General features: G+C 40.4%; 1 protein-coding gene across 2 annotated transcripts in view; it reads right to left on the bottom strand.

Moving 5' to 3' along the window:
• Nucleotides 1-1,869: 1,869 nt before the first annotated feature.
• ALKBH3 (alkB homolog 3, alpha-ketoglutarate dependent dioxygenase) overlaps nt 1,870-15,371 on the bottom strand; it is a 22,914-nt gene continuing 9,412 nt past the window's right edge. The window contains exons 7-10 of one of the 2 annotated variants that reach the window (XR_004497819.1): nt 12,428-12,637; nt 5,767-5,865; nt 4,821-5,255; nt 1,870-2,235 (exon numbers count right to left, since the gene is read on the bottom strand). Coding sequence is in view for 1 of the 2 variants with exons in the window: in XM_015631568.3 (XP_015487054.1) it covers nt 5,163-5,255; nt 5,767-5,865; nt 12,428-12,637 (402 nt within the window). In the remaining variant the exon portion in view is untranslated. Of the gene's footprint in view, nt 2,236-3,799; nt 5,256-5,766; nt 5,866-12,427; nt 12,638-15,371 lie in introns of those variants that run through there. The other variant, XM_015631568.3, reaches the window with a different exon arrangement.

Raw genomic sequence — 15,371 nt, 5'->3', positions numbered from 1 at the left:
CTTGGATAGTCTCCTTCTTGGCACAGATCTGCCCCCAAAAAGCAGGAGATGGGGAAAGGAAACTGAGGACCTTGTAGATTCTGCACCCTGACAAATCAGCTGGGGAGTGTGGGTTGTCTATCTAGGCCAGTACACCTCTGGCAACTCATGTCTCTGCTTGCTCCTGCTTTATCTTCTGCTCTCTGCATCAGAAGCTCTTCAGGGTGAGAAGGCTTCCCATAGCCCTCCCTAACGCTGATGAGGATCCAGTGATAAGTCCATGATAAGTCACAGCTACAAATCCCATCCCATCCAACACCTGAGGCTCTTTCTAGTCCATGTGTTCTTCCAGCTGCATGGCAGCCTGCCTTGGCACAAGGGTGTTGCTGGAAACACATGCCCAGGGGCGGAGAGCTGGCACTGGCATTTCAGAGATCAGCTGTAATGTCAACCCTCTCTTCAGCATGGATCTATGTGATGCCTCCACAATGGGGAGAACAAGTAACACTCTCTGTTACCAGCAAAGCAGCTGCACACAGTTTAGATGGAATCAACTAATTGATTCCATTGATTGACCTAAAGTTTAGATGGAAACAACTTTCAGCTGAGCACCATTCTGGATCCAGTGAGCACCGTCTGTCAGGATGACCCCAGCATGTGAAGACTTTGCTCAAAGTCTTGCTCAGCCAGCAAAATCCCCTGTGTGAACAGAACAAAGTATTTGTTTCTGCTGGGAAACCTGAATCAAACAAACAATGGGGGTCATGGAACAAACCTCCCTGCTCCTCATTCTGATTAAAATTCTTCAATACAGTCCCTACTTTCTTTACTTAAAACAAGGCCTCCCAGCTCCCTCAAGAGATGCTTTCCCAAGGTGAGCCACCAATGACTTGCCAGCTTCAAGGGAGCTGGCAATAACTGCACCAAGCTGTACTGAGCACTACCTAGGAGGAGGTAAATCAAATAGGACATCAGGGGAGAAAGCACACATCTGTCACCTTGATGAGTGGGCTACTCTTTGGGAAGGGCCAGCACTCCTGTGGCCAACCATCACCAGTCACTCCCAAGTGTGTCAAGAGGAGATGATACCTACAAGATCTCAGCAGGACTTAGGTGGAGACAGGACAGGCCAGGATGCTCCAATTCAAACAGATTATTCAGGTTGCTATGGAAACCTCAAGGATGGAAAAGAAGCGCTTTGTAAACAAACCATAGTGAGGCAGATTTCCTATACACTCCGAAAAGGTTTATGACCAGAATAGGCAAAGTGGGTGTTAAATACTTTTGAGCCAAGGCAATAGTAGCAGCACTTGAGGAGGAGGCGTTATGGATTCACAGCACCCATCATACACACATCTTTTATCCCAAACCCCAGGAGAACAGTCCTCTGCATTTTGCCAATACTACAGTATGAAAATTCTGACTTCTTAACCCCTTCCTGGCACCCTGTCTCCTTCTCCATTACTATTGTAGCTATAAATTACTATGTGTAGCTATTCTAACCCTATAAGTCATGAGAAATAGAAAAGACACAGGTAGAATTCATGTGATACAGACAAAGTAAAATTATCCATGGCTTTAAAGCTAATCAAAACTGAATATCCTAAAGTGCTCCTTTTCACAAAAAAAACCCAACAAAACAAAACCCAGCAAAACACAAACAAACAAACAAACAAACAAAACCACAAAAAAAACGAGAGCAGGGAAGTGACAGAACTTTGCTATTGATTTCAAATGGTGTGTGCTCAGATCAACCCAGTGTGGCCCAAAAGTGCAGTATTGGATCAGATATACTCCAGCCTCACCAAGAGTTTGTGCTTGAATATTCAAGTATTCTGTGATGAAACAATTACATGTAACATGGGGACAGAGTGATGCCTGACACCAGTGTGGTTAATTAATAATGTTATTGCTTATGTAGCTGTTAAATAAATGAATGGTTACATATGGATCCAGTTGGGGATTTTTTTCAGAACGGCTCCATCCTGCACATTCCCCGAGGAAGGCAGGCTACTGTCCATCCTTACCAAGGCATCTTCCATTCATCTGCTCCTTCTCATCAAATCTGAGGGCCATTATATTTTGGAAAAGGAGATTGCTGTTCTGGAAAAGGGAATCTTACCTGGGGTTACTAGTAGTTTCCACCTGTTTGAAAGCCAGAGACGAACAGTTTTGAATAATGCAGTTTTTGAGCATTTTTCAGAAGAGACACATACTCTGCTGAAATCTTCAAGGACCCTTCCAACCCAAACCATTCTGTATTTCAAAGAAAAGGAAAAAAGTAAACCCACAGTTTGTATCTTCCACACAAAAATGATGACACAGAAGTGTTCTGTAAGCAATGCAGCTCTCAGCAGCTGCTGCAGACCCTCAGATGGAGAGAATGTGGTGCCAACTGCAAAAACAAAACTCCCAGGCCAGTCCCCTGCCCTCGAATCCTCTGTGAACATATAAACAGCATATTTTACTTTAGTGTACTCTGAGTTTAAATAGTTTTTAAAAAAGTTTTTGGCTGAGAATATCACAACAGTCCTGGGAAGGAAGAAAGCAAGCTTTATAACTGGAAAGTAATTCTTTTGGATGACATTTTTAGAAATACTGTTTTCAAATCCATGTAACTAGGGGAAAGGTTCCTCCACCTATCTTTAAGTTAAAGAATGGAACCTAACTGCATATTTACCATTTTAACATGCTGCCCTTTGCACCTGAGTGCAACAGCAGAAACAGCTGAACCGCAGCACAAGAAATGTTCAAGTTGCCCTGGCCTCTAGTGAAAAATCTTCAGGTGCCATGGGAACACCACCAGCTCAAGAACTCTCAAATCTCACTTTTGTGCACACCAGTTTTGAGAACTCAGCAGGAGTGCCTGTAGCATTCAGGAACAAATTTCTACCAACAGGAAAGATGTCCCTGCAGAAAGGTCTCCTGAGGAGCTCTGGGCTGGATCTCCTCTGCTCAAAGCCATTTCCTGCTGTCTTGGCAGGCAGGAGGTTGCAATTTGCTGCTACCTGGCTAGCTGACTTTTTTGGCGAGAAGGTGGGGGAAGGAAGGAAGGACCCACAAGCTCCCAGCTGACAAAGAAACTTGACCTCTAGGCCAACTGTTCCCCTTGCAGCCAGCACACACAGGACAGGCTGGGGAACGATGCCATATGCCTTCTCCTCACTGCCAAACAAATTTGGATACAGTGAAGCTGACACGTGAGAGAAAGCAGAATGCAGCAGTTTCCAGCAACAAAAGAAGTGCTGGGAGATAGAACATTTCTCCTATAAATCATTTCATTTCAGGGGAGGAAAACTTTGTCATTTCCCAAATCAAAGGAAGTAAAGAAACTAACCCAAAATTTGCTAACGTTACAAATTGAAACCAAGAAAAGGAAGTGAAAAACTGCTCTTCCACAACAGTATCAGCCTCCAGGGTTCTGCCATTAGTTATGTGCCATAGATTCACTGAATTCAAATGAGTTGTAATTTCCACAGGCTGAGGTTTAGGAGTTCAAAAGTTTCCAACTCATCTCAATCTCCTCCTCTTTCTTGCAGCCTGGCTACTTACTCTTAACACAGCGAAAACAAATGGAGCTTGAATGAATTGTTAAGGGCAAAAGGGTTGCCTTCTCAGAATACCTTGAGAAATTAGCACTGTCCCTTGGTTAAGGAAAACCACTCTCTTCCAGGACTGCCAAACCTGGACACACATACAGGGATGTGCACAAAGCTCCAATGACTCAAAGAAAGTAAATATGGAAGCATCTGCCTCCTTCAACTCTGATTACCATGAAATACATCACAGAGCCTAGACAAAAGATTCAAATGCAAGGAAGTAACATTAAAAATACTCCAAAAACATTTATGTACAAATTGGGATGAAAGTGAAGACCTCATAAGACAACAAAGTTAAGTTTTCCAGTAACATTAATTTTATAAGAATAATGTTTGGTGGTTTAGGTAGAGAAGCTGTTTCTAGGAAATGATTCTGCCCAATTTAAGACCACAGGGAGTGAAATGGCTCAACATTTATGTCATCAATAACATTAAAACATAGGCATAACTGAGTATTAATAACCTGACTGTTCTCACCAAATAAGAACTTAAACCACAACACATGCTGGCTAAATAAAGACAGATCTTTTCTCAACACCAATTTATTCTTACAGTGAAGAGGGACATTAGCTTGCTTAACAAAGCTAACATGTTAGAAGGCAGAGGGTATTTACCTGTGCTTAGATCCTACTGCAGGCAGACAGTGAAGATGGACCAAAACTATGATTTGACCCAGTACAGTGATGATTTTTAGCTGCAGTAAGAACTTAAGCACACAGGCAGCACTCCTAACTTAATATTCAGACTCTAGTCATGAGCCCACTGCTTCCCAGCAGCAGGTGAGTCACAGCAGCCAAACTTGAAGGATTCCAGCAAGTCAGCCTGGAATCTGGTCTGAGGTGCTGACTGTCGATCTGGCACAGCAGAGGCTCAAGAGATAACCCCCTGAGTGATATTCTTAAATGCAATATGCACTGACCCAGAAGCAGGGTCATCAGACGTCTCTGTTGCTTGCCTTTGCATTGTCCTGCCTACATGGATAAAGAGTTAGGATAAAGTCTGACCACACAGTGCATGGCAGATAAGAGCCTTGACCCTCTGTTCCACTAGACACCGGTATAATTCAATACGTTATTTAAGTTGTGAAACTGCTTAACTGGAAGAGACTCTGCAACCCACAGATAAAAAAGCAGTGCACCACCCTTTGGTGAAATAAGTAACACCAGAGATCATCACCAAGTGCAGCTTTTTCATATCTGTACAGACACAAAGAGGTGGACAAGAATCCCACCTTGTCATTACCTCCAACAGAGATCATGACTTGGGAGTAAAGGAGAGACAAGGTGCAAACTGCTCACTGAATCTCTCTGCTCCAGCTGGGACCTCTTAAACCTTTCACATGCTTTGTGCTCTTCTAAGAATAATCACTGTTCACAAAGCCTGCGATTTAGCATCATCTAATAACATATAATTTTTGTCCACATAACACAGGCAGCTTCTGATTGCCAAAGGTCTTCAGAACATCAACTCTTTTCCCCATGACTTCACGGAAATCTGTTCCTGTAAGGCTTCCTTTATATCTGTAGCAATCTAAGGCTCTAGATCTGCTGTGGGTGTATATCCAACAATGTCCAAAGTGGGTCTTCACTTCCAAACTCCATCAGGTTCTGGATAAATGATCCTAAATGTCAAGTTTATCCGTTCATCTCTAGAATGATACTCCTTAGGCACCCGATGCTGTAAGTGGCATTAGGGAAGAAGAAAAAAAATATCAAATCATGAGCTTGTGCATTTAAAATACAGGTAATCAAACAATGACTAATGACGACATCACTGACTGTGATGGCTTTTTATTTGTATTTCTAAACACTTAGGTAAGAAAATCAGGTTCTGACTGCTCAGGGCCACTGAAAACAAAAAGTCTTCGTACATTAATGTAGAACTCTTAAAATTAAGTTACAACTTTTTGATATTCCATGTTTCTATATTGCTTTTGCTCTTTTCACTGCAGGCTACTACCTTTGTTGCTGAAGTTTAATGCTACTCTAATATCTGAACTGATTCCTACTGCATCACTTGGCACATGAAAGCAAACCCATTGTTTCTGAGGCAGAAAGCAATACTAATGCCTTGGAAAACAATTGTGCCACTGGAAGCAGAATGTCCCATACCCTCAGAGGAGTGCCTTGGCATATCTGGAAAACAGCACTGCAAGTAAAGCACATAGACACTGTCAAGGAGTTCTTACCTGCCAATCCTCCTGGGTGGCTCCTTCCATCACCAACAGAGTCCCGTGATCAAGTGGGATTCTGAGTCTTTCTACATAAGTATAATCTCCATCCTCTTCCTAAAAAGAAACATTAGACACTGAAGAAGCAGGTCATGTGCATTTGGTAGAAAACCAGTCCTTTACAGAAGAGCTTAAAAAGCCTGTGAGGGAGGAGGAGGCTCTTCCAAGATCAAGTCTAAGTAAACCTCTCTGTATCCATATTTCATAAAAAGTCCAGGAGCCAAGCATTTTAACCATGAAAAGAAGCCATTGTATCTCACTACCTGGATGCCACAGGTAAAGTTCAACAATCAGTTCCTGTATTGAGTGCAAAATTCTGGAGTGAGGCTGCAAACCTTATGGAAACATCTTAAACAGTTCAGTGTGGAGACATTCTGCAATAGCCACCCTAGATTCCAACAGTTAATTATTTCATCAAAAGTAACATCTTCCTGCTATTCTGAATTGTTACAACATTACATGCTGCTATGGCACTAGCTGCTGGAAGAAGAGTTTTTGTTATTTAAAAAAAAAAAAATCCTCCTTTTATCACAATACCTTGTAAAACAAGTTGTCTTAATCACCACTAAGCGAAACAGAATGCTAGACTCAAAGACAAATAATTTGCAAACTTTTGTTAAGCCTTTAGATTATGTGCAACTATTTAAAAACTCAAATATAACAACTAGACATAGTGACACGCTCCAGCAGTGGTCTCACACATGCCACACGAGTGGGAACAGCAACTCTGTTGCTTTGCACTACCCTTTCCAACTTTAAATCAGATTCATACACTGCTAAATCAAATGTGCAGTAGTCCAGCTTAAAGGAGGTTTGTCCTTTTGAATGTTCATGGCTTGCTGAAAAGCTCAAAATAATGAGGTAAAGTAACAAATACTGGGAAAATTATGCCCTCAACTAAAACAGAGTTTGATTTTCAGAAAATCAACTGGGAGTGTGTGTAAATTTATAAATAAGGTGCACATAGAAAGAGGGCTGCACTTTCTAAAATGCAAAAGAGCTTGGTTTGTATCAAGTTAGTATCAAGAAATGTTTTCTTATCTTCAGTGGAAAAAAGGAAAAAATTTCAAAAATAGATACTGCAAATATGACTGCTGAGGAAAAGCAGAGAAATATCACTACACACGTACTTTCTATTTCAGAGGATTACATCATTTCACTTTGTGATGGGCAACAGTGAGCTTATTTTTATCTCTTGCTCATCTTAACTAAAAAGGAATTCTGCTAAGATAAATGATTTAGGAGAAAACACCCATTTGGCTTAGAAAAATCAGTATGTAAAAACAGCAATTACTTTCCAATTTAAATGGGACATATCTGAACTCCATTTTACTTAGAAAAATATATTTTTATGTTAATTTGCTTTGCAAAGCCAGGCAAACAAGAAGTTTTTACTTTCTTACATGTCGTTACTGTCCACCAAAGGTCATTTCAGAACTTCTATTGCTAGAGCTGATGTCAGACAGAGAACTCACTTGACTTTCAGACATCAAGAAGCTTATGAAGAGAATTTATTTTTGACATCTAAGGTAGAAAAGACTTTCTGGTAACAAACACCAAAAGAAGTGCATTAGGTGACTTCTTTATATTCACTTTGTAACTCTATGTATGTACCACAAAACCACCTGCTTACAAAAACATGTATAGTAAAGCAACTGCTCTGCTTTTTAATGTATTAGAATTTTCAGTCTTGAGTTACACATTTAATACAATTCAAGCTTTACACTATCCAAGTACACTGGCTAAACCTTTTTTTTAAATCCTTAATTAGAGTAACTACAGTTAATAAGTAAGGAAAGCTCAGTGTGAGTTGATGGGAAGCTGTGAATATAAAATCTGTAGGAATTCCGGGACTCCAACAAGGTTGTTTACTTGAAATGGTATCAAAATCACAAAAAGAAAAGATCTAGTATAAATCTATATAAATCACCCAAGTTTATTTCCTAAGTCTCAGTAAAGTTTATTGCTATAGTGGTAGGGAATGGTTTCTGGACTGTGTAGAGGAACCTTCTATTATAAAGAAAAGTAAATGGAAACATCCTGTAGAAGAATGTATAAATAATAATACAGTTATACAAGCAAATGATGCAGAATCATTTTCAATTGCAAAAGTCAGCATCATTCATGGAGAATACTGGCTCCAAGTCTTCTGCTTCACCTATTCACCTACTACCAAGAGAATTATCCTTACGAAAGCTCAAACCTTGTATTTTTCAGATTTCATCTTGATTGTATCCCTCTTCTCCAGTTGACATCTCTAGCACCAGCTCTGTAAACACCCTCCTCAACAAAGTAGTGTCACCTATCAATACTTCTGCATTTAACATGTTTATTTTCACTATCTCTGACAAAATCCTCACCACACTGCTTTTCTCTACAGACTCAGTAAGGATGAATATCAGTTACACTGATATACTCAGATATACTGATATACTCACATAATGCACTGGCCTGCCTATACAGGCCTACCTTTAAACTCCCTCAGTCCTCTTGCAGCTGAGCACTCCCTTCAGCCTCTCTGCTTACCTACAGCTTCTCAAGCCCTGCCACTACTGGTGGACAACACCTCCTCCTCCTCTGCAGCCACCGCTGTCTGTGAGTCTCTTTCATGCCAATCTACAAATTCAACTCACTTCATCTTGATCTGAATCTCTGCCTCTACCATGCTCCACATATTCCCAAATCCATCCTCAATTAGCTCTGTTAATACACAAAGGGTTATTTTAATGCTTTTTCTAGAAGTACTGGGAGATCTTTACCTTCTGCTAGGAAAAAAGGACTGTGCTTCAGAGATCCATTTGAAGGACAGACCCATCTGAAAATTGATTCTTTGAATACCATGAACATCCTGCTATTATCTAAAAGGTGTGAAGCTCCCTCCCTTCCCAGCAGCCATAAGTTTCCTCGGTTTTAGATGGAAAAAGAGAAAGCTGACAGCTGGCTTTCTACCTCCTTCCACAGTTCACATAACCATTTGCTGGACAGCCACCCAACTGGTACCTATGGCAGCCACCCCTCTGCCACAGGACACCTCCCAGTGGGACATCAGGTATCACCCTTCCCCCCTGTACTAGCATTCCCCACTCTTCCAGGACACAATCAGATAACCTGGCACTGTCTCAGAGTTGAGCAGTGAACAAGCAGTAGTAAAAAATGGTAGTGTGGCTGTATCAGGAACACTCATCCCACAGAGTGAAATCAATTCCTCTCGACTGGGAGGAAGAAGTCACGTCCAAGTGGGCTTGGGGGCTTGAGGCTGTGTGGGGAATGGCAGGAGGTCACGGTGCCACAGTGGTGACACTCAGGCTGTGGGCAAGCACAAGAGGACCCACTGACTCAACCAAAGGTGTGTGAACTGTGTATGAATCACAGCTCTAAAGAAAAGAATTTGTCTCCTGATTTCAGTGTAGGCAGGAGCTACAATGATGGGGGCAGGGGGAACAAGCAAGCAGGAGCAAGATTGAAGTAAGTAACTGGAACTGGAAGAAGAAAATAGAAGAAACCACATCACTGTAGACTTTTAACTATGAAGAAGGCATCCAAAAAAACCTAGAAACCATTTAAAGCAAAGGACAAATACCAGCTGCAATCATGTAACTGGTCCAAATAAACAGAAAAGGCTCTATTTAGAAAAACAAATGCTTAAAAAGAAAAATTCCAGCAGGCAAAATAAAACAGTTTCTGGAGTCATGTTAATTCCCATGAAGTCTCCTTATTCCAGTGAGAAATTTACACCTGAAATGTATTTGCAGCTTTTTTTATATTCACTGGGTTGAAATCCCAGTACAAATTATTTCTACTTTTCCACAAAGGATGCTTGTTTAAGAAGATACAAACGATCTAGACATGTCTCTACACTCCTTTACCCTCTATTATATGATGATGACTTATCCAATACAGTGTTCACCAAAAAGAAAAACAGAGGACTGAACCTTTCCTTACCCTCAACATAGAACAATTTTCAGGATAATAAAAAAAACACTTAAACCTAAGTAACTTTTTTTTAATTTCTGCCAAGTGAAAAAAGATTTCAGATTGCATGATTGTTTCAGAGTGACTTACAAAAACACTACCAAATTACTAACAGACAATTGTTAAAATTCACATAAACATGCAGACAAAATGCAACCCCATCAACACCACTGGTCATCTTTTCAGTTAGAGAAACAGAATTTTATTCCCTATCAGGTTCATCCACATTTCAAGATATAATCTAGAAACTATTTGCAGAGATACCAACACGAACTGAAGTTTCTGAAGGCTCTGATCTAGTACTCTTCAACTGCCCTTCAAGCTGTGACCTCACCTGTGGTACATGCAGTTTTGTACTCAGTAGATGATCCCACACAGGAAATCACATTTTTTCTTAGTAGCATTTATCCGCAGTGATGTTCTACCGTAGTATTTCTCATCTTGTATGTTCATTATATCTTTCATCTCAAAATATTCAAAAGCACTTAAAAGAACAAAGGGAAACAAAGGCCTTTGAAACCCTAGAATCTGAAATAGCACAGAGTTTGCCCTCAAAGAGGCTTAATTTTGGGAGAAAAAGGATTTACTTTCTATTTCCCTCCTCAATGAAGACTTATAAGACTACAATAGGTCTGGAAAACCCAATGCACTGAAACTGGTTAATACTGAAACCAGGGAGAGCCTGAATGTCTGTGATGACTGTTAATCTGAATTCCTTTTCCCTAGATTGCATTCCTCTTCCTGTAACTTGCTTTTTAACAAAGGAATGATCAAACTTCAAAGATCTACAATCAGTTTTAACTTTCCCTTAATGAAAGAGCGAATGCTACAGTACAGTAGAGTATGAAAATTACTTCTCTGGCGGTACAGCCTGAAAGGTTGTAATTTCCATCAGAGCCTCTTGTAACTCCCACTCAGCAAAGCATCCATTGTCATAGGACGTTCTCAGGAAACTTCAGGCTTCGGGAATGTGCAAAGAATACATAATGTGTGCCATGTAATTATTAAGTATGAGTTCCCTTAGACATGGGACACACTTAATAGCAACTATTTCGAAGATCTGCACATGGGGATTCTACCTCAGAGAAAAGTGTCACACAGTAAGTGACACTTGCAAAAGAAATACACTTCACAGCTAGCAAGACTCAGGTAGTCAGAGATATCAAGTCAAAGGTCTAAAAAAGAAATGAGGAGAGCTTGAGGGATACATCTATAGAAAACCATCCATCTCTGGAAGAAAAGGGAAGAAATCGTGCAGTACAGATCAAACAAGTACAGATCAACAAGTACAAATGGCAGACTGAATTTCCCCCTTTGCTAATAGGGGTTGTCTTTTCAGAAAATCTAAAAAGGCATCTTACTCAGGAACTAGGATTGATTTTTAAGATAGAACCTGCAAAGTTTATACTGAAGTTTAAGTGTATTTTATTCTGATCCATTGATGTGGAACACAAGCATTTCTAAAATTAATCCAAGCACCATTCACAGTTTTTTAGAGGAATAAACTTTCCAGCTGACATTTGATTATCAACACAGCATCAGGAATACTTACTCATGCTATGCCCACTGACATAACAGACTGGTTATGTGATCACATGCTCAGGGATCAAGATTAAATTCACTTCAGGCAAGAAAGAATTTACAAATTGGAGAAGTGATGAAAACTACAAACTATTTGTTTTCTGGCTCAATTTCTGACCTTTGCTGTTAAGACTAGGTGACCCAAGCTGACTCTTGATGGGCAGGCTTCAGCATGTCAGCATAGAGTTTTCTTGCAGGCTGGTAATTATCACCTCTGCTTTCATCACTACCACTACTACATCACTTTTATCACTACCTACTCAGAATAAATAGCAACACGAGCAGATAGCAAACTTCTTTCCAAAGTTGTCAAAGACTGCACAAGCAGAAAATTCATCTGAAACTGGACATCCTAAAATAAGGTTTGTATTCCCAACACACGTGAATCCCTGACTTGGATAAATATGACCTGCAAAGTTTAAGCTGGTTTATAAACAAAGCATTCCCAAACACAGCACTTTATCTAGAAAGAGTATTCACTACTGAATCACCAATTAACTCCTGAAAGGATATTCCACACAGCCTCCTTATCCTTAGTCTGTGAGTACGATGTGACAGCTTCCAAGGCATTTTACAGACAGTAAATGAGCTTCTTCCCTTTGTTCACTGCCCCTCAATCTGGATACACACACGTCCAAATGCAAACACTGTTAGAGGATTTTCACTTACAAGAGCAGTCAGAACTACTCTTCATCCCAAATACACTCTGCATTACATAACACTGGCTTGAGTTTAAGAAAATGGTACCAACTCTTTGATTCATTTGCACAGTGTAAGTCCACTTACAGCATCACTGGTCTCATCTTATGCACCAGAAAGGGCCCTTATTTGGGCACAAGACTGCCCAGGTTCCAATTTCACTGCAGCACTACACTACACTGCTGCACATTATTAGAGATTTACTAGAGATTAGAGATTTCTTGATCCCTACACTTATTCCACAGAACTTTCCAAGTTGTGTTTTCATTAACTTTGAAATGCTTGAGTAATTAAGTGTCCTTAAACGGGAAAAACAATAAACATATTAGTAGCTATAAGACTCTCTCAGTGTGATACAAACACTCACAGGGGAAGGTTTTTTTCTCATCTCAAAGGTCCGAGTAGCACCAAAGCTGAGTGAGGCAATGACAGGATTTTTTCCCAGTGATGGCTCGTCGTCACTGTGCCAGTCCACGCTGTCCTTCTCATTTCGGTAGAGGTTGCAGAGGAGAGAGTTGAAGCTATAGCCAGTGAACTCTTCAATGCGCTCCTTCAGCATGGTCAGCACAGGATGCCACTGCAACCAGCACAGAGGGGAATGTAAATACCATGAATGCAGGCCAGGGGCAGGTAATGCAAAACAGAAGGCAAAAACTACTAAGAAACAAAATATACTGCACTCCAATCACAATAAACTTAAAATCAAATAAATGACTCACAGCAATTCTGATGATATTTTTAGTAGAGCAGAGGAATGGGATGGGCTCTCTGAAAAATACGCACACACAGTACCCATCGCTCAATACTAAATCATCTCCTTAAAACTCTGAAACCAGGCTGCCTTTCATACTAATGGAGGCAATCAGTGACTAAATGACACTGCTCTCAATTGCCTGCAGCTGTTGACAGAGAACAAGAGGAAATGGCTGGCATATCACAGCCCTCTGTCCCCACTCTGTTAGCACAGCTTGTTGAGCTCAACTCATCACCTCTTGGGGCTTTCGCTTCGACATTGTAACTCTTCAGTGGGTCACAAAACCGATGACACTGGCTCTGGATTTCATCCTTCCCCTTACTAGCATCTTGCTAAGCCCACAGCCCAGGGAAGCTCTTCACATTCCATTACAACTCAGTCCAGTTATTTAATGTTATAAGCTTACATCATGACTTTCATCTGTCAGAGAGCTTTTAAGAACTACACAAATATATAAGAAAAACAAAAAAGCCAAAGCAATGTAGGTCAGAATTTTTTGTCCATTATATAAGCAAAAACAGAGATCAAGAGAGGATAAGAAACTGATTCCTATCTCCCAGTGCACCACTGGAAGAAGAAGCAACAGACAGCTGGAAATATTTTCTAGTATCCACCACTAATAAACAGCACTGTATTAACCTTATTTCCAAGCTTCCCCAAGTTTAAGAGGTATTTAACTTAGTGCTTACACTGCAGCGGCCTCAACATACAATGTTTCTCTAATGGGGTATTTCTAGCTAAGTCATGCCTTCAACGATTAAGCATCATGTGAGTAATTAATTCTAGGTTAACACAGCTTACAGCTATGGAACGTGTTGAGAAAGCAGTAATACCACCCAAAAAAACCCCAAAAAACAGTTTGCTTGCAACTGTGCTGCCTGAATGTGCAGAAAGTCCAACAACAATTATTCAGAGCACTTTTCAGTGAACAACCAGGACTAGATTTCTTCAACTCACATCACAAAAGTATGTATTACTACAACGCTACCATATGGTGAATTTTACAATGTAGTTGAAAGCCCACTACAAATTTGAAGCAGTGGAAGTAGTTTCATTGAAATATTTGTTGAAACAACTCTATCACTGCTTACAGAGAAACATTTTTAATAGAAAAATTAATTTAGACACTAACACTGGATTATATCTAGAAGTGCTGCAATCACAACAATTTTTACCAAACAAAAAAGGAGGGACACAAAGCTAATTACTCCTACAGATCAACTGTTTCAGGGAGTAATCAGTTTTGGCTAAGTTGTGCACTAAATTACATTTTATTCAGGATATTTTTGTGATAGAAACCCCATTCTACAGGTAGGGATCATGCTCTTTACACCATCCCCCACTTCTTCTAGCTACAGATACTTCCACCTGCAAAGCTGTGTGAAATGTCAGCGTCCATGTGCAGTGTACCCACAGATCTGCCTACAGGCAAACCTTCCAGCCTGGGAAGGGCTGACTTCCATCTCTGCAACTTCTCCAGTGCATCTCACTTTCTCTTTGAGTTTCTTTCTCTCAGTAAAATGCAGAAATATTCAGGAATAAAAGACAGAACCAGCCTGAGTGATTAATTTAGGACTTTTGCCTTTTGGATGAGAGAAACAAGCCAGTGGCCCAATAAGTGCTAACTCCTTGAAGAACTTGATGCAAACTGAAATGAAACCTTGCATCCGAGGTATATGGGCTCCATCCAATCTCCAAGTAGCAATGGGTTCCACAGAAGGCAGTTCTGAACTGGATTTAAATCATTAGCGTACAACAAAATGATTTTGTGAGGGCACTTCCAATCCCTAAAGACATTCAGCTTTCAGAAAATCCCATTCAAAATAGTATTTCACAAATGAGGACCAAAGAAATGCCTGTTTTTCCACCACAAGTTATGTAGGTCATAGAATTTTTAACTACAGAATTTTTGAGACTCAAATCTTTTCAACTCATCATGTTAAATAACGCCTTTCCAACTCTTCCCAAACATCCCACTTTGGCAGCAGTTCTGGGACTCGGGACACTGTTCTCTCATGCTATCCAGCTTTCAACAGTGACACCTAATTACTGCCATGGGAATTTTAAACAAAGCAATACCAAGAGACAGGCTGATGGGACAACAGGCTGAGAGAGAGGAAGGGAGGGAGGGAGAGGGGCGTAGAGGGGGAGAAAACATGAACAAAACATCACTGAATCACTTGGAAGGTTTTTAACTCTTCCAAAACAGTGTGGGAAATTACATGCTACAATCTGGAGTTGCTGAGCTGATGAGCTGCATGTGTGAATTTCACAGCATCCACACAGAAATCAAAATATGCCTAAACTTTCATTTAAGCAGTATTTAACCTAAGTGTTTCTGAAAGTAACTATTTCAGTAATTGGTATTACTTTATCTTGACAACAAAAAAATCACTATGACTGTGTGCAGTTGTCCTGGGGTGGCTTTATGATACTGGTATCCCCAATCGTCTGGTTTATGTTATATATTAAGTTCTGCACCTTTAAGACTGGCTTTGAGAGCAAGAGAGGGGGAAGAAGAAGCGCGCAGTTTGTGTTAAAGGAAAACATCACTCCC

The sequence above is a fragment of the Parus major genome, chromosome 5, assembly GCF_001522545.3.
Source record: "Parus major isolate Abel chromosome 5, Parus_major1.1, whole genome shotgun sequence".
Classification (NCBI taxonomy): domain Eukaryota; kingdom Metazoa; phylum Chordata; class Aves; order Passeriformes; family Paridae; genus Parus; species Parus major.
The sequence above is the reverse complement of the archived record's forward strand: the minus strand, read 5'-3'. Positions and strand labels throughout refer to the sequence as shown.